Source organism: Manis javanica, chromosome 2 (genome assembly GCF_040802235.1).
Source record: "Manis javanica isolate MJ-LG chromosome 2, MJ_LKY, whole genome shotgun sequence".
NCBI classification, from domain to species: domain Eukaryota; kingdom Metazoa; phylum Chordata; class Mammalia; order Pholidota; family Manidae; genus Manis; species Manis javanica.
Window position 1 is genome coordinate 211,220,446 of NC_133157.1, and position 25,292 is coordinate 211,245,737.

At 36.2% G+C, this 25,292-nt stretch overlaps 1 protein-coding gene across 1 annotated transcript in view; it reads right to left on the reverse strand.

Moving 5' to 3' along the window:
- The window catches only part of LOC140848036 (serine/threonine-protein kinase TAO1-like), a 404,763-nt gene that overhangs the window by 146,734 nt on the left and 232,737 nt on the right, over positions 1-25,292 (reverse strand). The window contains exons 4-8 of the mRNA XM_073230114.1: positions 10,228-10,410; positions 4,796-4,867; positions 2,081-2,182; positions 769-814; positions 48-144 (exon numbers count right to left, since the gene is read on the reverse strand). Coding sequence (XP_073086215.1) covers positions 48-144; positions 769-814; positions 2,081-2,182; positions 4,796-4,867; positions 10,228-10,359 — 449 coding nt within the window. The 5' untranslated portion in view covers positions 10,360-10,410. The remainder of the gene's footprint in view (positions 1-47; positions 145-768; positions 815-2,080; positions 2,183-4,795; positions 4,868-10,227; positions 10,411-25,292) is intronic.

Here is a 25,292-nt window from a genome sequence, read left to right on the forward strand (position 1 = left end):
TCTGAGAAATTTGCATATTAATATATGGTAATTTTTAAAGTACTTACCTATGGATCATGAAACGAGAATGTAAGTAGGCTAATCCACGAAGAGCACCATGTATAATTGCTGCTATTTCCATTTCTTGTAATGGCTTTTTGTGAACTTAAAATAAGATTTTATTTGAAAATAATTATTCTATAGAACACTTCTATTTTAAAATATATATACACATATCTAATATATGGGCAAATTTTAAAAAACTAACATTTAGCAAGAAGGAATTTTTTGCTTTCCAAGATAATAAAACAAAGCAATTGAACTTAATAAGTGCGCAGTTGTGCCTAGTTATTATAGTTCACAGCTAATTTTCCTCTAAGTTAACATTTAACAATTATTTCATGATTATAAAACAATGAAAGAGGAGCTTTCCCTTTTTATATTCCTACATATCTTCATTCTGAACAGAAGGAACAAATCAAGTTAAATGATAAAGAATGCAGAAAAATGCCTCTTAAATCATAATGAAAGAAAACTCATCTGTTATGCTAAAACATAGTATTTAATGAGGACAGTGCATACCACGCTGAGACTCTAGAATTTAGTACAATAAAATGAGAGTTCATTCCCTAAGAGATTTTTTAAATAATGTTAAAACTTTCCAGGAAGAGCAAAAACGATTGTCTCTTCCTGGAAAGTTGTAACATTATTAAAAAAATCTCTTAGGGAATGAACTCTCATTTTATTATACAAATACTTTTCTTTTCTTAATAAATAAAGGAAACTTACCTTCCAGCAAATCTACAACAGATCCTGAACAATATTCCATTACAAGCTACAGGGGAAAAAATGATAAAAACATTAAAATACACTATTAAAATAAAAAGATTCTATATGAGATAAAATAAATTCACCAAGGAGATCAAGAAGATAGTTTGAAGTGAAACAAACTCTAGTTATCAATTACCTTTAAATATAAGTATACATTTTGGAACTTGTTAAATGCATACATGAAGTTAAACCAATGCTACATTAATCTTTTATAATGCCGACATATAACTGCTTGTAGAAGATGTGTGTTTCATATAATTACTAACTAAAGCTATAAAGGAATATACATATTCCATTAATATTAACCTATAGTAGCAATACTGGTATTGTTAGGAAGCAGAAAATCGTCCTCTGGTACTATATATACAAAGTTTCGGTTACAGTTTAAATCTTTCCTATAAAGCAAACACAGAGCACCTCTTACGTGCCAGGTATTTTATATATATTAACTAATTTAATCCTCATAACCGCCTCTGGAAGGAGACCCTATTATCATCCTTGTTTTACAGATGCAGAAACCTGGAAGACAGAGAGGCAGTCTACCCTCTCTGCCACTGTTTTTTCTTTTACCACAGCCTCAAATTTAGGAGTACCATTACCATCAAATTAAACCAAACATTACAAATCTAAATAAATCTAAGTTCTGTATACTAAAATGATAATCAGCTGTAGCTTATTAAAAATAAAAGGTCATTCCTGTTTAAAGAAAAATTAGCCTTTCTCTGAAAAGACATAATTACTATGCCTATACCATTGTAAGATTACTACCTTATCTTAGTTTCAACGGGGCAAAATTAATCTCCATTTTCTACAATAAAATGTCCCAATTTTCTACCTTCAGTATTATTCAGCCAAAGAATCACAATCAGTTCAGATTTCACCAGGATTCACCACCAATATTCCAACCAAGACCCTTGCGGTTAAATAGCTTACAATACATTTATGTCAAAAATAAATGCTGATTTTCATCCTTTGATAGGATTGTTCTCAACAAATGTTTGACAAAGCATTTGAAGAATGACACCGCTAACATACATCGGAACATTTTCCCGTGCACGTAACGGTCAGCTGAATCTCTGCAGTCAACCGGCAAAAGTTCTGTTATCTCTTACTGCCTAAGAGTTTCAGGAAAAGCTGCTCCTCTTTTCTCAGTATGAGCTAACATTTCAAGGTGTTTGTGCGTGGCTTTACACAACTATTTTGAGACATTTTTGACTTAATTATAAACTAAACCTACTAAAATTACAGCAAGGGGAGAGCAGATACCTACCCATGCTCTCTGCTGACGTAAATAGCAGCCTTTGTATTCAACAATGTTGGGATGTTTTAATGTTCGTAGGCACCTGACTTCCTTAATAATATCCTGCCATCTCTGTGGGGAGAAAAAAAAGAATAAAGGAAAGAATTAGGAACAGTTGCCTTTCCTTAGAAAACTATATAAGTACAAAAGTAATTATTAGATTAAAAAGTTAACAAGAACATACAACTTTGCTTTATTTGTAACATTTAAATGTCAAACTAATATGTTTTAAAGAAATTACATTCATATAGTTTACAACCCAATAACATAAAATTCATTCCCGGTAGGACATATTTTTATTTTCATAAAATTTATTATCTATGAGTCTTATAAAAATTTTACAACCACACACCAAGCCGGTTAAAAACTATATACTATATTTAGTGGTTTTTCTTCAAGAGTTCAACCTCCCCCTTCTTTTTTTGCAGCTTTATTGTGGTGTAATTTACATACCTTAAAGTTCAGCTGTTGTGTTTTTGGCTTATATTGTCTACCAAATGTTATGTTTGTTCTGCTGCTTAAACTCAAATCAAGTAATTACCTAAATTCCTAAATGCACATATTCTAAAATGCTAGTGAACACTTAGGTTATAACAGAGGGAAGTTCACAGAAAAACCAAGCAGCATGGAAACATTTTCCTACAGGATTTCCCGAAGAACCTTCCCATTGACGCCTACTAGTAAGTAACAGATAAACCTTCAGCAATAAAAGCTACTCTATGACAACTTCAGAAACTTAGGCCATATCCTAAGTAGGGTGACTTGTCAGAAGCAATCAGGGAACTGAAAATACAGGTACTTGGGTCCATACCCAGAGACTCTAGAGGCTTAGTGGATGTGGGATGGGAACTTGGAATCTGTTTTTTGTTCTTGTTTCCATTTTTCCAAGCTTTACCGCTGGCTTGTATCATATTTCTAAAGGTAGGGGAACTAGAATACAGAACTTTAAAAAATGTTTTGCACTGGATTTTAAGATCCTGTATCTCCTATGTTATTTCATAAGCCCTCAAGAAAATAGAGCAAGATATTCACAGTGTAAAATGTGTAAGCTGTAAGATGCTAACTTCAGAAAGTGTTTTATGGGCTTTACATTTCAAATTTGAGTGCTCTGGGAGGCAAACTCTCAAAAGAAAACCAAGCTAAAACCTGTATTCTTCAATGTAAAAAAAACTTCCAGGAAGGACACAATATTACATGAGAGAAGATGATGCCCTAGGTGAAACTTTTTGTTCTAGGCATGACTAATTAAACAGACTCCAGCACAAGTCTGCTATGAAAGCTGGTTTTAATGTTATACTGTAGAATGGCAAATAAAATTCAACTTGTAAAAAACGGAGGTTTTTTAGGGGTTTTAGAAACTATTAAGAGATTTTTAGGTATCGACATAATGGAACAGTGATCAATCACAACAGTGTTATCATACCCATAAGTATGATTATCACAAAAAACAATATTTACCACAAAACAGAGATTACAGAAATGTAGAAAGCCAAAACCTTTAAAAATTAAAGACTGATCTAGCAATTCTACCTCTGGGCATATACCCTAAAGTTTAAAAGCCGGGACTCAAAGAAATACTTGTATACCTATGTGCATAACAGCATTATTCACAATAACCAAGGGGTAGAATCAACTAAGTGTCCATTTACAAATGGTAGATGGACAAAATGTGGTGTTTTTACACACACACAGACACAGGAATATTATTCAGCTTTAAAAACAAAGGTAATTCTGTCACACTACAACACAGATGAACTTTGAGGACACTATATTAAGTGAAACAAGCCAGTCTTCACAAAATGACAAATAGTGCATAATTTCAATTACATGAGATACCTAAAGTAGTCAAATTGATAGAGACAGAAATTGGAGAGGTGATTTCCAAGGGCTGCGGGGAGGAGGGAATGAGGTGTTATTGTTTGATGGGTGTACAATATCACTATTGCAAATTGAAGAATTCTGGAGATGAATGGTGGTGATAGTTGCACAGCAATGTGAATGTCCTTAACACCACTGAACTTACACAAAGTGGTTAAGATGGTAAATTTGTTTTGTTTACTTTACCACAATTAAAAGTAAATAAATTTTTTAAAGAATTAAAGAAAGACAAAGAGAACAGACTTAGAAAGTAATTTTATAACCTTACACAATTAAGGAAGAACTAATCAGAATACTGATGAACTAAAGTACATGCAATACAGTATCAGTAATTTTATTTTTCAGATTATTATCCACTGCCTTATTTTTCAGACTTGATATGTAGCTGCCGATGATTATTTGAAACAGCCGTTAAATAATTTCTCAACCATTAAAAATTTATATCCAGTATACTTACTGTCAAATGTACCTTATTCTAGTTTACTTTCTCAGACATGATAATCCCTCTATTATAGAATAATCTGCTAAACAACAATTTAAAACATTAAACTCGTGTCAGCAGCACATATCTAAGAAACTTAAAAGGAAGGGATACAGTTGGGAGGTTTCTGGGATGTCAGGAATGTTGTTTATGGCTCTAGGTACAGGTTAAATGGGCACATTGAGTCTGTGGAAGAAAATTCCCTGAGATAAACCTTAGTATTTGTATATTTTTCAACATTTTTTGAAAAAATTCCCACCTATCCCCAATTAAAAACGGTATGGCTTTCTTTAACATGCCAATACAAACATATATATTTCACCTACCTCCACAGCGTTCTGTCCACTATAAGGTATTCTCTTGATAGCCACCACGTCACTGGTGTGCACATCTCGTGCCTAAAAAAGACAGAAGACCACTGTAAAAATAAACATTTATAAACTACCATGTCCAAAAAGATACCAAAACTGCTTTTAAAGAACATTAAAAACATAAGTAAATAGATAACAAAAAGCATATCAAATTATCAAGGAGCTGGTACTTTAGAAATAAAAATAATGCATGTTTATCTTTGAATGAGCTACTTGAGAGGAAAAATATAGAAATTTGAATAGAACTATAAATAAACAAAATGACTAGTACAATCTATGGTAGGCCGGTAAATGTCAAAATTTCAATGAAATGGACAATTCTCTAGGAAAGAACTACTAAAATTGATCTAGAGAATAATTTGAGTAAAACAGTGGTGGAAGATTGAAAAGAATACTAATTGTCTTTAAAATTGTTGTGAGTGGAGCAGTTTCTCTAGGGGAACTTCCCAGGATAAAAGGGGAGAAAAAGGAAAGCTACCCCATTAATTGTAAGGAGGCAGTCTAACCCAACAACTAAACCCTCACAAGCAGCGCAAGATAGAAAGTTAGGTACCAATCTGACTTATAAATGTAGACAAGGGAACTCTAAATAAAATTTTAAAACCAAATATTACCGGGCATTAAAAGAATATTTCATTTGGATAAAATATATTACCACAGAAATGCAAAATTTTGATACAGGAAAACATTTCATAATTTGCCATATTTTTTTACAAATCAAAGGGGAAAATATATACTTATACATATAAATGCTTAATAAATGCTGAAAATGCAGAAAGAGTCCAACTCTAAATGTATTTAATGCAGGGAAGACCAAACTCTTAGAAAACCCACACAGGAAAGGTAATTCCTCAACATGATAAATCATGTCTATTGTAAACAGCTATTAACTAGAATTAAGACAAGACAGCTAAAATGGTATCACCATTACTATTTACCACTGCTGTGGAATTTTGATTAAAAAATAAAAGCAAAAGCAGAAACATGAAAGTTAACCCTTTAGAAAGTAAGAGCCAAATTCTCATTATGAGTTTAAAAAAAAAAGATGATATATAAAGAAGGCACAAGAGGATAGCTGCAAAACATTTCATATGAGTTCAGTAAGAAGGGTTAATCATCTCTAGTCATCTGTGGAAGAATTCATCTTCAACTCAGTCTTTAATGAATTCCCAAAGATAAAATGTTTTAAAATTAGATTATGGTGATGGCTACAAAAATCTAACTTACTAAATATCTATGAAATGCACACTTAAAATTGGTGAACTGAGAGTAACTTAAATCTTAAAAAAGCTGTTAAAAAGTTAGACAAGCAGGTATGTAAAGTATACGTAAATAGAGTTCCTTAAAAATATATATATATATATATATATATATATATATATATATATATATATATATTCTTTTAAGTGGTTCCTTGGAACAACTAATGACCTTCCAAATTCAATTACTAGCAGACTAGTTAAGGAAAACGTGCACCACTTAACATAATGGGTGAAGTGGATCTATCTACATAAGATCTCGAATATGAATTTATTTTTCCAAAATGTTCTCTACTCATCAATTTGTGAGCCCCTTGATTTTAGTCAATAGGTCTAACCAGCTATATTCTTTTCTAACAGTTTTAATGAGATATAATTTACATAGCACACATTTCACCCATTTGAATGTCTGTAATTCTATACCTTTTAGTGCACTAACAGATGTATGGCAATACTGATCAATATGACAGATATATGCAATTTACCGATAACTACAATGTTAGAACTTTCATCACCTTAAAGAGAAACTCCAAATTGTTTCATTTAAAAATGGTTAAAATGGTAAATTTTATATTATGTGTACCTTACCTCAAATTTTTTCCCCATTAAAAAAACAGAGAAAAGAAACCCCACACCCTTTAGCTATCACTCTCCTATCCCTATTCCTCACCCCTTCAGCCCGAAGGAACAACTAATCTACTTTCTGTGTCTCTGGAGATGTGCCCATTCTGTACACTTTGGAACCATATAATATATGGTCTTTTGTGACTGGTTTCTTTCACTTAGTAATGTTTTCAAGATTTGAGACCAGTGAATGTTGAGCATCTTTTTATGTGCTTTTTGGCCATTTCTACATCTTTGGAGAAATGTCAATTCAGATCCTTTGCCCGTTTAAAAATTGGGTTGCCTTTTTTTTATTAAGTTGTAAGAGTTATTTATATATTCTAGACACAAGTCCCTTAGCAGACATATGATTTACAAATAATTTCTCCTATTCTATTGTTGTCTTTTCAGTTTTGAAGCATAGAAGTTTTACATTTTGATCAAATCCAATATCTATGTTTTTCTTTTGTTCATGCTTTTGTTGTCATTTCTAAGAATCCTTTGACAAAACCAAGGTCATGCAGTTTTACCCTAAGAGTTTTATAATTTTAATGTTCACATATGGTATGAGGTAAGGGTCTAATTTCATTGTTCTGCTAAAGAGCTGCATTTCTAATTAGCACAAGATAAAGTTCAAAAGTGGGTAGACTAAATGCAGTGCGGTCACCTGGAGTAGATTCCGGAACAGAAAAGAGCACAAAGACTGGGAAAATCTGAATAAAGTGTGTTGTTTAGTTAATAGTATCAGTGTATCAATGTTGATTTATTAGTTTTGATAAAGGTTCTGTGGTTATGAAACTTGTAAACTTTAAAGGATCTGGGTGAAGATTATAGGGCAAACTCTATTATTGCAAAATCTGTAGCTCTAGCATTACTTTAAAATAGTAAGTTAAAGTGACTGTAATTTATTAAAATCCAAACTCATTAGTAATGATGATTACATTAAAATTAAATCAGATTGAGATGAGATTACTTTTGCCTATCACACACACACACAAAAACCAACAGAAAAATATTTAATGTCCACAGTCATGTTTCTCTGTCCCTTCAGGATTATGAGTTGTGCTTACTTACCATGTCTCCTTCATCTCCTCTAATCTGGAACAATTTCCTCAACTCTTCCTTGTCCTTTATGACACTGGCATTTTTTGAGACTACACAGCAGTACTTACCTTACTAAATTTGTGTTTGTCTGAAGCTTCTTCAAGATTAGATTCTGGTTACATATCTCTGGCTGAAATACTACATGAGTAATATTGTGTCCTTTTCAGGGTATCATATCTGGATGCATACAATGTCTGTTTATCACTGGTTACAAATTTTCATCACCCACTCAAGGTGTGTAACTGTTTCTTTCCAATGTATATAGTTATAACCACTGTTTCCTACTTTGTATCTAGCAACCTGTGCAGAGATACTTTTAAACTATATAAATATTCTGCTCATCAAACTTTCCCCCTAGGTTTAGCAACCACTGAAGATTCTAGCCCTGAGCAATCTTTGCAATGATGATTTCAAAATGCTGGTTTTTCCCAACTCTACAATTCCCTTCACATTTACCAGTCAGCATTCTATTATAAAGAAAAGCCCTCCCTTTCTATCTATCCATCCTATATCTGTCATGGAAATTAGGAATTCCTATTTTATTCAATGGGTTATAATCAATAGATGTCTATATTGATGCTCAAATTGTTCCAGATGGGGCCAGTGGGAGCATCTTCAAGCTGGTTCTAGCATCCTCTTGAAAGGTCCTATTTTTCATTTTAAAAGCATTTTTTACATTTCTGGTTCAAGTTATAAAGCTTATCTTTTATGATCCTTGTCCCCACAATAGAATGAACCATTACTGCAAGAGCTCTTGATCCATGTAGTGAGGAATCCAAGATCTGAGTGCTAAGTGTGCTTGTTGCTACTAGGATATCAACGCAACTAGAATCTTACAGAAGAGAGAGCTAGGAAATATATATGTCATGTAATTAGTTCATATTAATGCCACAAATTCCTATCCAATACCTATCTAGTCCCACGTGGTTCTTCATTACATTTGCCAATTTCCTATTTCTATCATTCTTTTCAGTTAGGATCTGAGTCCAAAATGACATCAAAATTATTCACTGCTCAATCTTTTAACACACAGTTTCAGAACTGTCACACCCATACCAATATGAAACAAGTTTACGGAGAAGAGTTGAAGATTTGTTTGCACTTTCCTCTTCCCAACCAGACAGAGGGTATACAGCTAAAATACTGTGTATGAAAGTTACTCGTATTAATTTTGGTTTTTACTCCAGTGTGGTTATAGCCCAAATACAGTTGAATTCATTGTTCTGGCTTGCCTATTAGCGGCTCCCCCCCCCATACATAATGACTTAATTTTAACTTTTAATATACTAAATATTTATTATCAAAAGAGGTAAAACAAGTTATCATTCTATCCTCTTTCTACTTCTTTCTATTCCCCACAACTATCACCATTCTGTATCTTGAATTGTTGGTTGTATGGCGTATAACTATCTAATTTCATCAAACTGTACATTTAACATATCTGCATTTACTGTATATAAATTACACTTAATAAAACAAGTCAACTAAAAAATACTACTGACACACATTGAATGGCTACATGACAGAGATATTTTCAACAGCTTCTCTTATTGGGCCCATTTCTAAGAGTCTGTATATTTTTTTCCTCTTTTATTCTATATTTCTCCAGAGTAGTATTAAGGAGAACAATGGGAGAAGCTTACATTCAGACAAAACTGTAACACAGAAAAAAAGGTTGTTTATGAAATACCTGTTTTCTGAGTGCCTCTTCCCTTATTCTGTGTCCAATCCAGAAATCAAACAAACATAACCTACATCACACACACACATAAAACATGTGTACACAATGGAGCAGTGAGGTCAACACATAAAACATGTGTACACAAAAAGACTCTGCAAGGATGTTTATTTAAATGTTAACAGCAGCTGCCTTTGGGTAGGAAAATTGCAGAGGGAGTTTCTACTACCTTACTTTTACCTCTAATTTATGAATAGGAAATAAGTGAAAAGTTCAAATTGTTAAGAATTTGGAACACATTTTCTCTTTTATTCTTAAGGTACCCATTAAAATGAAAAAACTAAATCTGTAATATTACCAAAATATTAAACATCTATACAAAACTTGTTGCTGAGAAAAAAAAAGCAATCTTAATAGGAAGAAATAATGAATGAATAATAATGAAATGTGTGTATGGGACTTTACGTAAGTCAGTGTTTTGCAATATTTGATTCAATTACAATGTAAGTTATAAAACTGCTAAAGTAGTGTAAACAACATGGAAATTAAAACCGAATATCTTTCCCATTTTTTCAATAATCTAAGAAGCTCAATAAATAAAATGATCTCTTTTTATATACACCTAATGCAAGTGACTGTAAAACAGACTATTGCCTATGTCTTTTTGTATTACTGATTTTTACTCTGCCAGGACTGTATATTAAATAAATGCTGGTCACTGACATTAAGCCTTTAACACTTACAAAGAACACTGCTCCAAAGCCTCCCTGGCCAACTTTTATGAGATCTTTGAAGCGCTTCCCTGGATCTTCTTTGGAGAAGAGTTTTGCAATCTCAGGGTCCTTCAGGGTCTGTGCTGGGATAGTTGACGACATCCTGCTGGGCAATCAGCTGTCTGACTCTAATTTTATGCTGCTCTCCCAAACCTTGGGAAATCGGTATGAATGAAGCCACGTTGGCATAAACAATTGGAGAGAAATAAGAAAAGAAAAAAGGAAAAGAAAAAGTTGCTAAGAATAATTAGTATATCATTTTCTGACTGCATATATAAAATTATCTTAGATGTGGAATTCCACTGAAAAAGTGTTGCCTACTAGTGCAGGACTCTTAAACCCAGCTCATCATCACAATCACCTGTGCTGCTTAAAAAAAAAAAAAGATTCCCACTATACATAGTATGTAAATACATACTATATATACACTTCTAAAAATTAGATCAATCGTCATGTACTGGAAGGCTTTCTGTGTCAGTACTTAAAGATTTATCTAACTCTGATGCAATAAGCTCATCAGCAAAAGAGATAATACAGTAGGAAGACCATTAAAAACATGCCCAACAACTCAAAATGTACCCATAATACGTTTCTAACAACAGGAAGATTCCCATCTATTAATGACCTTCAAATGCAAGAAAATAGATAATAGATTTAATTCAGTAAGATTTCTTTTCCTTTCAGATACTACTTGGCAGCGTTTAATCAACTCTAACACAGATACTCAAATGCAATGGGAGAAAATAATGAATTTAACATAGATAGACAACTGTTTCCTCCATAACCTGATTCACACTAAAATATGGCCTTACCAAATCTGCTTCATTATGTAAGTAGATACACTACAGAATTCCCTGGTGGTTCTGGTATCAGTTCCTTTGTATCAGATTACCAAATTTCAAAAATGGCTGCTATAAATGAGAGGCTTCAGAATCTGGTTCTAGAATGACACTGCCTAGATAGGAATCCTGACAACAATTATTTACCAACTATGAACTTGGGTAGCCTCATTTTCCAAGTCTATAAAATGAAAGAAATAACCTACCTCCTAGAGTATCTGTGAGGGTTAAACGAGTTAATAAATGTTAAGTGTAGACTAGTACTCAGGAGCAGTAAGCAGTACATTAAATGTTAGTTATCATGACCTCCTTAAATTTACCACTTAAAATTAAAAACTCCTGAATTTGATTTCATTAAACTAATAAGGGAAAATAAAGCTCTAGCCAGTTTTTGCCATGCCCAAAGCATATTTTTAAAATTTTTGAATGTTTTTAATTTTATTAATTTCAAAAATTTTTTAAATGAGAAGAGAATTTGTGTCTCATCTCATTTTTAGTGAATTCAACTGAACCAATTATAATGCCTGTTATTAAATTTATAACTACATAAAACACATTTACATATCTTTTGCACTTCCCTAAATTAATACTACATTGCAGAAAAATTCAAACTACGAGTTTATATTCCTTTTCTAAGATTTTCAAGGCTGCACCATATTCTTCACTTTTACCAATCACTCTGCACTGGAATATAGTTCCCTGGAACAATGCTTCAATTACAATTCTTCTAAGAATATGTGACCACAGAAAAGTCATTTAACTTATCACTCCTAAAATGAGGAGATCAAACTAAATTCTATACAAAGTGTTCCCATTCAATTTATACACCTGTGAAAAACAAAAAGCCTTCAATGTACCTAAGACCTTATTTAAGAACTTTGAATTATCAAATTATAGTACCTTTTTTACAAGCATTACCTTACATAAAATTTTGTCAAAATTTTGAAAAGAGAGAAAAAAACATATTCAATAATATCTTTAAAGTGAGGAAAGTAAAGAACTGCCAATCCAGAAGAGAATCATTATTTAAGCAAAAGTTTTGTGAAATGAATGCAAAAATAATAGAGAAAGGAAGAGGGAGAGACAGAGACACTTAGATGATGGAAAGCTAAGAGAATCTGACCTCCATTAACAGATATGTCAAATATTAAACAAAAGAAAGCTAAAGGCTATCTTACTACCACACAAAATATTCAGAGCTAGGAAAATTACAAGGAGTAAAGAGGGACATTACATAATGTTATGATTTCCTTCATCAAATTCTAAATGTATACTCACCTGACAAAAGAGCTTCGAAATACACGAAGGAAAAACTGACACAACTGAAAAGAGAAAATTCTGTAACTAGAACACCACCACCACAGACCAACACTACCAACCAACAGGTCCTAGTGACATTCCAGTATGCAGCCTGGCCACAGAATGAACATTCTTCCCAAGAGTGCATTATGACATACGCCATGAGATCATATACCGGGTCATAAAGCTAAACTTAACAAGGGAAAAAATTTCAATTCATACAAAATGTTTTCTGATAAGAGCGTAATAAACTTAAAATCAGTAACAAAACAGTTAAAAAAAAAAAAACAGGACCTCAAGTGTGGAAATTAAATACACCTCGAGGTAACCCATGAGTCGATAAAGACATTTCAAGGGCAAAGAGAAAATAATATGAATTGTGTGAAAATAGAAATATAACAAAATATACAGGATTCTTACACAGAAATTAAAGCACTAAACCATAGTAGAAAGAAAACTCCAATGAATAATCTAAGCTCCCATCTTAAAAATCCAGAAAGAGAAAAGCAAATAAAACCAAAGATAAGTATAGAGGGAAATACTAAAGAACAGAATGGAAATCAATGAAACTAGACAAAAAAATCAGTTAAATCGAAAGCTAGTTCTTTGCAGGGAAAAAAATGTCAATAAACCTGAAAGAACTCTGCCAAGCTAACCAAAGAAAACAAGAGTAAATTACCCTAAAGAGGGCGTATCACTATATTCCTAAAGACATTAAAAGGATAAGGAAATACAATAAACAGCTCTAAACTTGTAAATTTGACAAAATAGCTGAAATAGGCAAATTACTTGGTAGTGGTACTTATAAAATACCAAAACTCACTCAAGAAGAAATAGAGAGCTGCCTCTCCCACCCAGATAACAAACTAACGGTTCAGGCTCAGACGTCAAGGAGGCACCGGCCTCCACTGCCTCAGCCCCTGCAGGACGGCCCGCAGCGCACTGCTACCAAAAAGAACAAGGCACAATGACAGTACGGGTGTCTGGGGCTGGAGGCGCAGCAGGGGGCATGGGACGCACGGTGGCACAGGCTGGAGAGCTGGCTGAGCTGAGCGGGGAAGCTGTCACTGGGAGGTGTGGCATCCTCAGAGGGGGCCGTGCCTAACGGCGTTTACCCGATGCTCAACACTGCCCATGGAGCAGTGAGGCCAACGGTGTTCAGCACACCTCTAGTAGACTTCCTGATTGCAGCTGGAGGATTCCACATCTCTATTCCCAGATGTAATGACTGGAGACTGCCTGAACCATGCTGGCTTTGAGGCCGTGAACACACATGGAATTCAGCTCATCTCCCTAGCTGCCCATAAATTCATCTCAGATATTGCCCCCGATGCTCTGCAGCACCACAAAATGAAGGGAGTACACTTAACCATGGAGGAGTTGACCCCTGCCCTCAGTGAGTATGACATCAGTGTAAAGAAGCCACACTACTGACAGAATTGCTTTGAAGAGGGTGGCATGAGAGGTGAGACGGAGGCCTCCTCCCAAAACCACATATGGTATGAGAATATAATTAACACACAACTAATCCTGAAAGAGCAACAGGAAAGAAGGGTCTCTAGGAATGGAAGAATATTGAGAGAACTGTGTGACCAATCCAAATGGAAGAATATTCATAGTAGAGGGGTACCAGAAGAAGAAGAGAGTGGAAAAAGGCAAAGTGTCTTTGAGGAGGTAATTGCTGAAAACTTCCCCAATCTGGGGAAGGAGATAGTCTCTCAGGCCATGGAGGTGCACAGATCTCTGAACACAAGGGACCCAAGGAAGACCACACCAAAACGTGTACTAATTAAAATGGCAAAGATCAAGGATAAGGACAGACTATTAAAAGCAGTCAGAGAGAGTAAACAGATCACACATAAAGGAAAGCCCATCAGGCTGTCATCAGCCTTCCCAGCAGAATCCTTACAGACCAGAAGGGAGTGGCATGATATATTTAATGCAATGGAGCAGAAGGGCCTCGAAACAAGAATACTCTACCTGGCAAGGTTATCATTTAAATTTGAAGGAGGGATTAAACAATTTCCAGATAAGCAAAAGCTGAGAGAATTTACCTCCCACAAACCGTCTCTACAGTGTATTCTGGAGGGACTCCTATAGATGGAAGTGTTCCTAAGGTTAGCTGTCACCAGAGGTAATAAAAATGTACAGAGAAAGAGTACAGAATATGATACCCAATATATAAAAAATGGAGGAGGAAGAAAAGGAGAGAAAAAAAAGAACCTTTAGCTTGTGTTTGTAATAGCATACTAATTGAGTTAAATTAGACTCTCAGATAGTAAGGATGTTACCCTTGAACATTTGGTTACCACGAATCTAAAGCCTGCAATGGCAATAAGTACATACCTATCCATAATCAGCCTAAATGTAAATGTTCTGAATGCACCTACACAAACATGACTCAGAAATGACATGATCATATTCAAAATAGCCAGAATAAAATCCAAAATTTACTGCACATGCTAAAACAAACAACACACACATACACACGCCATTGAAGAATGTGACAAAATCTCAAGGAAAGGGGGACAGATGCCTATTTTGAGATGTCTCATGTTGTAATTATCACATAAAGACTTTAAAGCAGCTACGATAACCATACTAAATATGGTAGTGCTTAATACTCTTAAAAATTGGAAAGACTAAACTTCTAGCAGAAAGATAAAAACTACAAAAAAAGATACACGTCAAGAAATTTAGAACTGAAAAATATAATTACCAAAAATTACAAAAGACATTGCATGGGCTCAACCACTGAACAGAGATGATAGAAGGGTCTGTAAACTTGAAGATAACAGAGCAGCAGAAATTATCTACACTGAAGGAAAGAAAGGAAAAAACATCGGAAAAATGAATACATCCTTAGAAACTTGTGGGACAGTATCAAATTGTCTAAATTTCACATTATAGGTGTTCTATAAAAGAAAACAAAATCTTATTTTTTATGTAAAGAATTCTTACTAAAAGCAGAAAATATCTCAGCTTTGACAAAAATGTAATTAAGAAATTCAAAATGCTCAACAAGCCCCAAACATGGCAAATTCAAAGAGTTTAGGCCCAATAAGGCGGAAACTCAAAATCGGTAATGAACAGTTAGGTCTGATAAGCCTAAACATGTCATAATGCTAAAAAGCAAAGATAAACTAAAATTTGAATGATCACAGAATTCTCATAAAATACAATGGAGGTCACAGAACGTTCATTAGTATCTTTAAAGTGAGGAAAGTAAAGAACTGCCAACCCAGAAAAGAATCCTTTATCTAAGCAAAAGTTTTGTGAAATGAATGCAAAAATAATAGAGAGAGAGAGAAAGAGACAGAGAGAGACAGAGAGAGAGAGAGAGAGAGACACTTAGATGATGGAAAGCTAAGAGAATCTGACCTCCATTAATAGATATATCAAATATTAAACAAAAGAAAGCTAAAGGCTATAATTACTACCACACAAAATATTCAGAGCTAGGAAAATTACAAGGAGTAAAGAGGGACATTACATAATGTTATGATTTCCTTCATCAAATTCTAAATGTATACTCACCTGACAAAAGAGCTTCGAAATACACGAAGGAAAAACTGACACAACTGAAAAGAGAAAATTCTGTAACTAGAACACCACCACCACAGACCAACACTACCAACCAACAGGTCCTAGTGACATTCCAGTATGCAGCCTGGCCACAGAATGAACATTCTTCCCAAGAGTGCATTATGACATACGCCATGAGATCATATACCGGGTCATAAAGCTAAACTTAACAAGGGAAAAAATTTCAATTCATACAAAATGTTTTCTGATAAGAGCGTAATAAACTTAAAATCAGTAACAAAACAGTTAAAAAAAAAAAAAACAGGACCTCAAGTGTGGAAATTAAATACACCTCGAGGTAACCCATGAGTCGATAAAGACATTTCAAGGGCAAAGAGAAAATAATATGAATTGTGTGAAAATAGAAATATAACAAAATATACAGGATTCTTACACAGAAATTAAAGCACTAAACCATAGTAGAAAGAAAACTCCAATGAATAATCTAAGCTCCCATCTTAAAAATCTAGAAAGAGAAAAGCAAATAAAACCAAAGATAAGTATAGAGGGAAATACTAAAGAACAGAATGGAAATCAATGAAACTAGACAAAAAAATCAGTTAAATCGAAAGCTAGTTCTTTGCAGGGAAAAAAATGTCAATAAACCTGAAAGAACTCTGCCAAGCTAACCAAAGAAAACAAGAGCAAATTACCCAAAAGAGGGCATATCACTATATTCCTAAAGACAGCAAAAGGATAAGGAAATACAATAAACAGCTCTAAACTTGTAAATTTGACAAAATAGCTGAAATAGGCAAATTACTTGGTAGTGGTACTTATAAAATACCAAAACTCACTCAAGAAGAAATGGAGAGCTGCCTCTCCACCCAGATAACAAACTGTAGGGTCTCAGGCTCAGACCTCAAGGAGGCACCAGCTTCCACGGCCTCAGTCCCTACAGCATGGCCCTCAGCGCACTGCTGCCAAAAAGAACAAGGCACAATGACAGTACGGGTGTCTGGGGCTGGAGGCGCAGCAGGGGGCATGGGGGGCATGGGACGCACGGCGGCGCAGGGTGGAGAGCTGGCTGAGCTGAGCAGGGAAGCTGTCACTGGGCGGTGCGGCATCCTCAGAGGGGGCCCTGTCTAATGGAGTTTACCCGATGCTCAACACTGCCCATGGAGCAGTGAGGCCAACGGTGTTCAGCACACCTCTAGTGGACTTCCTGATTGCAGCTGGAGGATTCCACATCTCTATTCCCAGATGTAATGACTGGAGACTGCCTGAACCATGCTGGCTTTGAGGCCGTGAACACACATGGAATTCAGCTCAATAAATGCCAGACCCTCCAAAACCTCACTAAATAAGGTAAGGCTATGTTCTCCCAGTGTAGAGGGCAGTGATACAGAGAGACCAGGAACAAGCGCAGGCGTGCACACACACACACACACTTTCCTACCTACACCAAGAAAAAGGATAGATGAATAGGGGTGAGATTAAGCTATGAGGGTTTCAAAGCCCACAAAGGATAGATACTATTTTTATTGTACAATGAAATCAAGAGCCAATTAGGCTCTTTGGCAAGGGAATGTTTTAAGAAAAATAATGAATGAATTGGAATTAGAGCAGGTAGAAGGGTATGAGAACCAGTAATATGTAAGCAGGCAGAAGACTTTGGGGGCTGTTATTAGTACATAGTTTGTCATTTATTCCCACTGTGTCACTCTAGCTTCCAAATTGATCAAAAAGGAAATAATTTAAGAATGATACAGTTCTTAGCTATTATCTTTGAAAATATCTTCCATGGTTCTTGGATGACATTGAAGGCCAAATATGTAAGCATGCCATCTATTTTGGCTTGAAGATCTATCCCAGAGGATGGAAGAGTGGCCTTTCTTCTCTCTCCTCACCTCTTAGATTCAGGAATTCACAAGAGCTTTCTGTCCTGACCACCTGAGTTTCCTATTACTTCCCTGGATCTAATTCAAGGCAATACAATTGGAGAATTTTTTAAAATAAAAAGTGAGATACCTAAACAAAACATTCATGCAATATCCAATAATTAACTCTATGTCCAAGGCCAATTATGATATCAGGGCAATAGTTGGTATCATTTCTTTGGGGGCAATGTGTCTTATACTAACTAGGAGATGACCCCAATGACATAATCATGTCATGTTTTCACATGTAAAATCTCTAGGATAATTAAGAAAAGTAAGCCAAGAAAACAGCTTTGCTTGGAATGCTATAATTTGGGCTATTTACTTTTATGAGATTTGATATTGCTGGCCTCACTTTAAATGTGAAAACTATTGAATAAAAATTGGAGAAATAACAAAAGGACCTTGAGCCAAATTCAAATCCATGGAACAGTAAATAGAGAAAAAGGAAGAGGGATTATAAAACAGAAAGACTGGGCCATCCCCTTACCTCTACCACTCCCTGTCAAGAACACCCCAAGGATCCACCTGCTTGGGCCTTAGATGCCTCACCTTTAAAACAGTGATAGTCACACCTTACCAGTCCAAAGACAGGGTTGAACCAGATGTTCTCTGTGGTCCCTTTCAGTTCTAAAACCAAAATCTAAACTCTGGTAAAGGATGCAGGTGACTAATAACCTGGGACTCCGTGACAGGTAGAAGTTAGAGCTCTGAGGCTTTTCCCATGCTTTCTCCTTACTCCCTCTTGGTTGGATCGTGAGATGTACAACTTACCAGCCATGGTGAATTGTATTACCCTTGGCCAAATGCACCTTTGCTGTTCCCAGTGGAATGATCTTGTTATTTCTATGTTATGGAACCCAGGAGTGTCCATGTGAGTCCACGTGATATGCTTTGTCCAGGGAAATGCACACAGAAGTGCTGATTCCTTCATGAAAGTAATGCTCTGCAAATAGCGAATTATAGAGAACTTAGCTGTAGGGTGACCAACATCCCTGTTTATCTAGGTCTGAGGGTTTTCCTGGGATGTGGGACTTTCAGTGCTAAAATCCAAAGGTACCAGATAAAGGAGGATGAGTCGGTCCCCTTTGGTTTCATTGATCAAAGCTCCCCCAAGATGTCTGGGTACCAAGTCATCCTATGGCTGCTAAGATCTCCTGCCCAATCCTTTTATCAGCCTCCATGCAAATGTAATGATCTCTTGTCCCATTTCCTCCTATAAAGGTTATTAGAAAACAAATAGTAATAACAATAATCCATAGACAGCTCCACTCTCTGACAGCATGGTCAATTTAATAGGAGTCTTCAAGACCTTATCTCAAAGAAACATATAAGTGGACACATGAAAGTGAGAGCTTTTGTAGACTGCAAGAAGATGCTCAGCTATCCTCAGTCCACACCATGTACACCAATATGGTGTAGTAGACACAGTTATGCATTTGCATAGTTTTGTGACTTCAAGTCCTGATGCTTCTACATAGTAGGTCTGTGATATTAGGCCAGCCACCTAACCTCTTTGAGTTTGGGTCATCACGTTTTAGAAGTGAAGCAAAAATAATATGAAGGGCATTTTACAAACTCTAAAATGCTATGAAATAGTATTATTACTATGTAGTGCATTCCTAAAGACTGACCACATAGTTAAATCACATTCTCTCCATTTATTAAGTGATTTATCTAATAATCATTTTTCTTTACCTCAACTAATACCTATGTGCAGCAAAACGAGAAACGGTAGGTGATACGTACCCTGCAAATATGGACATGATGTCAACTTATACCAGGGAAGGATTCCAACTTGGCCAACTAGGCTTGGGTAATAAGTATCAGAAATTCACATTTGGCCGAGTAGGGGTGGGTACAGAATTGGTGATGGGGAGGAGGTAGGGTTGTAGAAAGAAAAGCAACTTGCCATTATTCTGAATCTCTGTACTAGGAGGGCAAAGCAAAGAAAATACACCAGAATTCCCAATAAGTGCACTTTCACTTTAAAGGGGAGCTGTTCACTCCCGTCTTTGTTAATGCTATCACATAATACCACAGAATGGGTGGCTTATAAACAACAAGCATTTATTTCTCACAGCTCTGGAGACTGGGCAGTCTAAGACCAAGGTGCTGGCAGATTCAGTGCCTGGTGAGAGCTTGCTTCCTCGTACACAGACAGTTGTCTTTTCACTGTAACCTCACATGCTAGAAGCGGCAGGGGAGCTCTCTGGGGCCTCTTTTAAAATGGTATTAACCCCAGTCATGAAGGCTCCACACTGATGACCTAACCAGCTCCCAAAGGCCTCACCTCAAATTCCACCCATTGGATATTAGGGTTCAACATATGAATTGGGGGGGAACGCAAACATTCAGTCTATAGCATCCTCTCGAGCCACTCCATAGTCAGTTGTAGAAGGACCAGCTTGAATTGATATGCCCTTCCAAACCTGCATTCCATTTTCTCCTCCCTGCTCTGGATAACACTGATGGGTGCTCCGTCCTCTGGCTCCAGATGGGAACACCGACAGGGACTGGAAGGGAATTGAGATCAGGGCATAGTCCCCCCGGCTGAACCATTTTCTTGAATGATTGCCAAGGGGTTGACTGTATCTCTCAGCTGAAAGCCACAGCTCTTGTCAAGGTAGCCCTGCCCATGTGACTCATTCCAGATTTCTGTGACTACAGGTTAAGATGGTAACAGCTCTTTGATGTTACCATCCTAGAGACATTATGCTCTTAACTTGTGGTGTCCCTATATCCTGTAGACCCTCATCAAATAATCCACTTTGAGAGAACCATTCGTCTCCTACCAGCCCCCAAAGGATTCAAGTACCTAACGACACTTGTTTAGAGATACATGTTATGTTTACTTTTTTTTAATATGTAAGAATCATTATTTTCATTTATTTACAGTAACACTTTGTATGGATTATTTAATTGAAAGAGAGTACTTTTCTTGACTCTGCCTTCTTTATTTGTGATAAGAATTAGACTTACAAGCTCTAGTCACTCTGCAGAACAGACCCTTGACCAGTCTCCTGGACACTGGTTTTAATGAAGGCTACCGAAAGGCTCAGAAACGGAGTCTCCCACCCTGTGCTTTTCTGCTAAGATCTCCTGCCCAATCCTTTTATCAGCTTCCATGAAAACTTAATGATCTCTTGTCCCATTTCCTCCTGTAAAGGTTATTAGAAAACAAATAATAATAACAATAATCCACAGACCCTCTCCAGTTCCCTGAGGACTCCATCATTTCCTATGACTGTTGGTATCAAACAGATGTGGACTCACATCTCCACTTAGCCACCCACTGGCTCATACTAACAAACAAATCCCTTTATGTTTTAAAATAAGAGTTTCTTTTTCTCAACATGAAGTTAGGATTCCTATTCATCCCATAGGGTGTTGTATTGATGAGAAGATACAATCCACAGAGGCCTTAGTATAGGTCCTGGTACCTAAAAGTTAACTGTGTGAACTCTTGGCATTAATACAATATAATTCCTGCCAGTTATTTTCACTGTGCTTTTTTAAAGCAAGAGACTTTGCAGCTGAATAACCAAAAGGACAATGACCCAGTCTTATTTGCAGCCAATGAAACAAGCAGCAAAGAAATCTTATTTCATCTCTTTGGCTAGATAGTAAAACATTAATATTTGACATTTACATAGCACCTGCAGAATATAAAACAGCTGGGGTTGGTGTTTCATAAAACAACCCTCAAAAGGGTCTACCTTCAGGACAGATCTCATTAAAATCAACGCAACGTGACAGGATGCCCCCCTGAAAGGAATGGCAAGATTATACATTTTAATAGAGAAGCTGATCATAATAGAGCACAAGAAATTATCTACCCCTTGCATAAAATTCTCTCACCCTATTACTTCTTCTGGAATACCACACGTAGGCCAGACCCACTTCCTTCAAGAAAGAAATCATCAGAATTTAAATGATCAGCAAAATAGAGAGCCCATTGTATGGGCCAAAAGATATAACGCGGCCCTTCTATTTGGAAAGATGACTGAAAAAGAAGGAAGAGGAGGAGGAGGAGGAGGAGGAGGAGGAGGAGGAGACACACTTAACATCCCAGAGCTCTCTGCTTCCTGCATAGCTCACATAATCCTAACAACCCTGAAAAGTAGGCACTAGTATTCCCTCCAATTGATAGTCACAAAAAGTAATGCGTGGAAAGGCCACAAAAATGGTTCTTTGTTCAATAGCCAGTGAGCAGTAGAGGTGGGATGCCAACTCAGTTCTCTTTTTGCCAAGAGCTCCATTTCTTCTCCACTGTGTTCTAATACTGAAGGGGTTCTGTGGAAGTATCTGAATAAAATTAATCCATTCAATAACCACTTATGATTTCCAGGACTTTTGCTACATGCCACGTAACTAGAATTAAATAAAATTTTGAATATTAAGAGAGGTAAATTAAAGGTACAGAATGGAATTTCTACCAAATACTCCAGTTAATGATCATTATCTATACTATGGGACATTTCTCGTAAACTTTACTGAGGTCAAAGTAAAGGAAACCACCCAGAAAGAGTTTTAAGGAGAATGAGAATGCTCTTGAATATCCAAATATTCAGAAGTGTTATTTAGATGAATCTTGGGTCTGATCCCCTGAAGTGTTTCTCTTTTTTATATGTTTTTAACACAACAAACCGTCATTATGTCAACTGGGTTCGATCACACAGACTATAAATGTAATTTAAATTTGAGACACACCCAAGTATGATCTCATGAACATGTAGGTTTGAGGGGCAGAAAATAAAACCAATTCTCCCTTTTAGAGGGAAAGGAAGATTATGAGTATCTACTGCATGACAATTACACATTTTATATTGTTCGGTGATCAAAACAAGCCAGTGAAGTCAGAATTACTATCCCCAGAAGTAGAAACAAAGGCAGGGTAAGAGGAAAGGATTTTTCCCCACAGCACATGACTCATAAATAACTGAGCCAGTTTTTCAATACCTGGCCTCTCGAACTCCAAAGCTCATAATAATCTCTCAAGGCCAGGAAAATACGAATAGTGTTCTAAGGTTTGAAGGATGATTTTAATATTTTTAAAATTCTTTTTCTTTATTATATTTTCCAGTTTCTAAGGAGATGAAAGATCAATCATAGGTATCATAAAAACTGCCAGTTTCTTTCATTTAGGATAATTAAAGCATTACCTGAGGGTAGTAAAGTCCTGTTAGGTTTGGGGAAATTCATCAATGTGCTTTCAGATTATGGAAACCTAACATGGAGTTGGGAAGTTTAAGGCTAAACTGATCCACCTAATAAAGCACACTGGAGTTTTACTTGCATGGAGATATTCTATTATTAATTGTTTTCTTGTTTTCTCTATATTTTAAGTGGAGAGAGAGGCAGAAAAAGAGAACTTGGGATCACTGATTGGACACTTGGAGAGAGAGGAGTCCGAAGTTTGAGATGAGTAGGCCTGGGGCAACGATGGCCTGCATGACTACATGAGGGAATGGGACTTGCACTTTGGAAGAGATGATACATAATACTGACGTTTAAGTTTTTTCTATTTTGTTAAGTTCTTACGCCATCCTCAAATTCAAAGCAAGTCGATCACACATATCAGACGTGCTTCACAAGCTCTGGCCACACATAGAACAGGTCAGCAAGTTCTAATACCTGAAACTTACCAGGTGCTCACGCTGCGCTGATCACTGTCCTCAGCTACGATGTACGTTACCTAAGCATACGTGAATACATACAACATATTTCTCACAACAAACATAGAAGGTAGGTGCTTTTATTATGTCCATGTTTTTTCCTGTGGAAACTAAGGGCCAAAGAGACTGCATGCTTTGACCATGGTTACATAGCTAGTAAGAGCTGAGCTGGAATTTGAACCTGAACCTTCACTGTTAACCACTTTCACTGACAGTCATGCAGCCATCCCCACACTTCCCTTACCAGGGCCACCATGCTGATAAAGTAGCATATTAAGTAAAAGTACTTTTGGGAGCTTTCCACAATGCACATCAATCCAGAGATCAAGTGGCTAGTGGTAGGTAGCCAGGTGAGAGCGGAGAAGCTCTCTGTGGCATGATTAGACACAAAAACTCTCTTCCCCAAACAGTCTATAGGAAGTATGCAGTGTTTGGGGTGTAACAGTGTACAGGGGTAACAAGCAACCTCTGCCAGAGTTAACAGAAGGATAGTTAAACTGTTTTCCCATTTCTCTCATTTATTTTTCAAAGCATCTTGGCTGATCTCGCCCAGAGAATCTCAGACCATCTCTAGCTGATTGGGGCACATGGCAGTGCTTTCTGTCCACAGCTATCATCTATTCCAACAAATCCCAAGTCAGGGCTATGGCCAAAAAGAATCCTAGTGATAGAGAGATCTGGAAAAACTTAAGTGTTTGCCAACTTTGATTTGAGCATTTGCCAACCTCTTATTCAATTAATCTCTTTCAATACTTTCTACTTCAGTCTTTTTCTCTCGTTCTTATCCTATCTGTATAGATAGTACCCTGAATTCCAAGTACTGTAATGTTACAAAAGCATAAGGTATGTTCATCTTGCTACCAATACTTGCCATGAATACCTTGTGATTGAAAAAATACATATTTTAGAAAAAGGCATTGAAAAAGTCAGAAACTTCTGGAATCAGAGTAAATTGGGACAGTTGGAAGGAATCAAATGATTAGCAGACAGACAATGAGGAAAAAGTCAGGTGTGCATGGGTTTGCTCTTGAACTGGGTGTGGGCTTTAAGGAATGGGAACAGGTCAACTGACCTAAAGGCACAAGACTTAATGTACAACTGGAGAATTTCGCACCTTTGATTTGCCTGTTTCTTCAATCCCTGATAATGAGAGTTTCATTTTGTTTCTTAAAAAGTTACTTTTGCATATTGTGGCCAGTAGAGTACCAGAAGCAAGATGGCTTCAGGTACCCAGGAAATGGCTCAAGACTGTAGACACTTCTGTAAGGTAAACAGAGACCCACTGTGGCATAAACCTCTCAAAACCAAGGTTTGCACCTGCTTTCCCCCAATTTAATCTATGAACCAGTTAGCCTATTTTAAAAGCAGAATTCTTCTCACACAGATCTGCTTAATCTGTTACGTTAATAGTGTCTAGTTAGTCCCAGCTGTTTCCAATACTTAGCCACTTCATACCCTATAAGCCTGTCCCCCTTATGCTTGGAACAGGTAGCAACTTTGGAAACACTGCCTTACAAAAACCAGAACTGGCTTTTTAAGAACATTCTTGGGTAGGCTGAATAACACATCTTTTTCCATGTGTCCAACACCATCTGGAAGCATTTTATTTTTCATGAAAACTACAGGTCACCTGATTATTCTATGGTTCACTGTTCTCGAAAATGTTTCCTAAATAAAAATAACTAACAAAAACCCTCAAAAATACAAGAACAGAACATTTCAATACAGTCCTTTATTAGCATGATTTCAGTGGC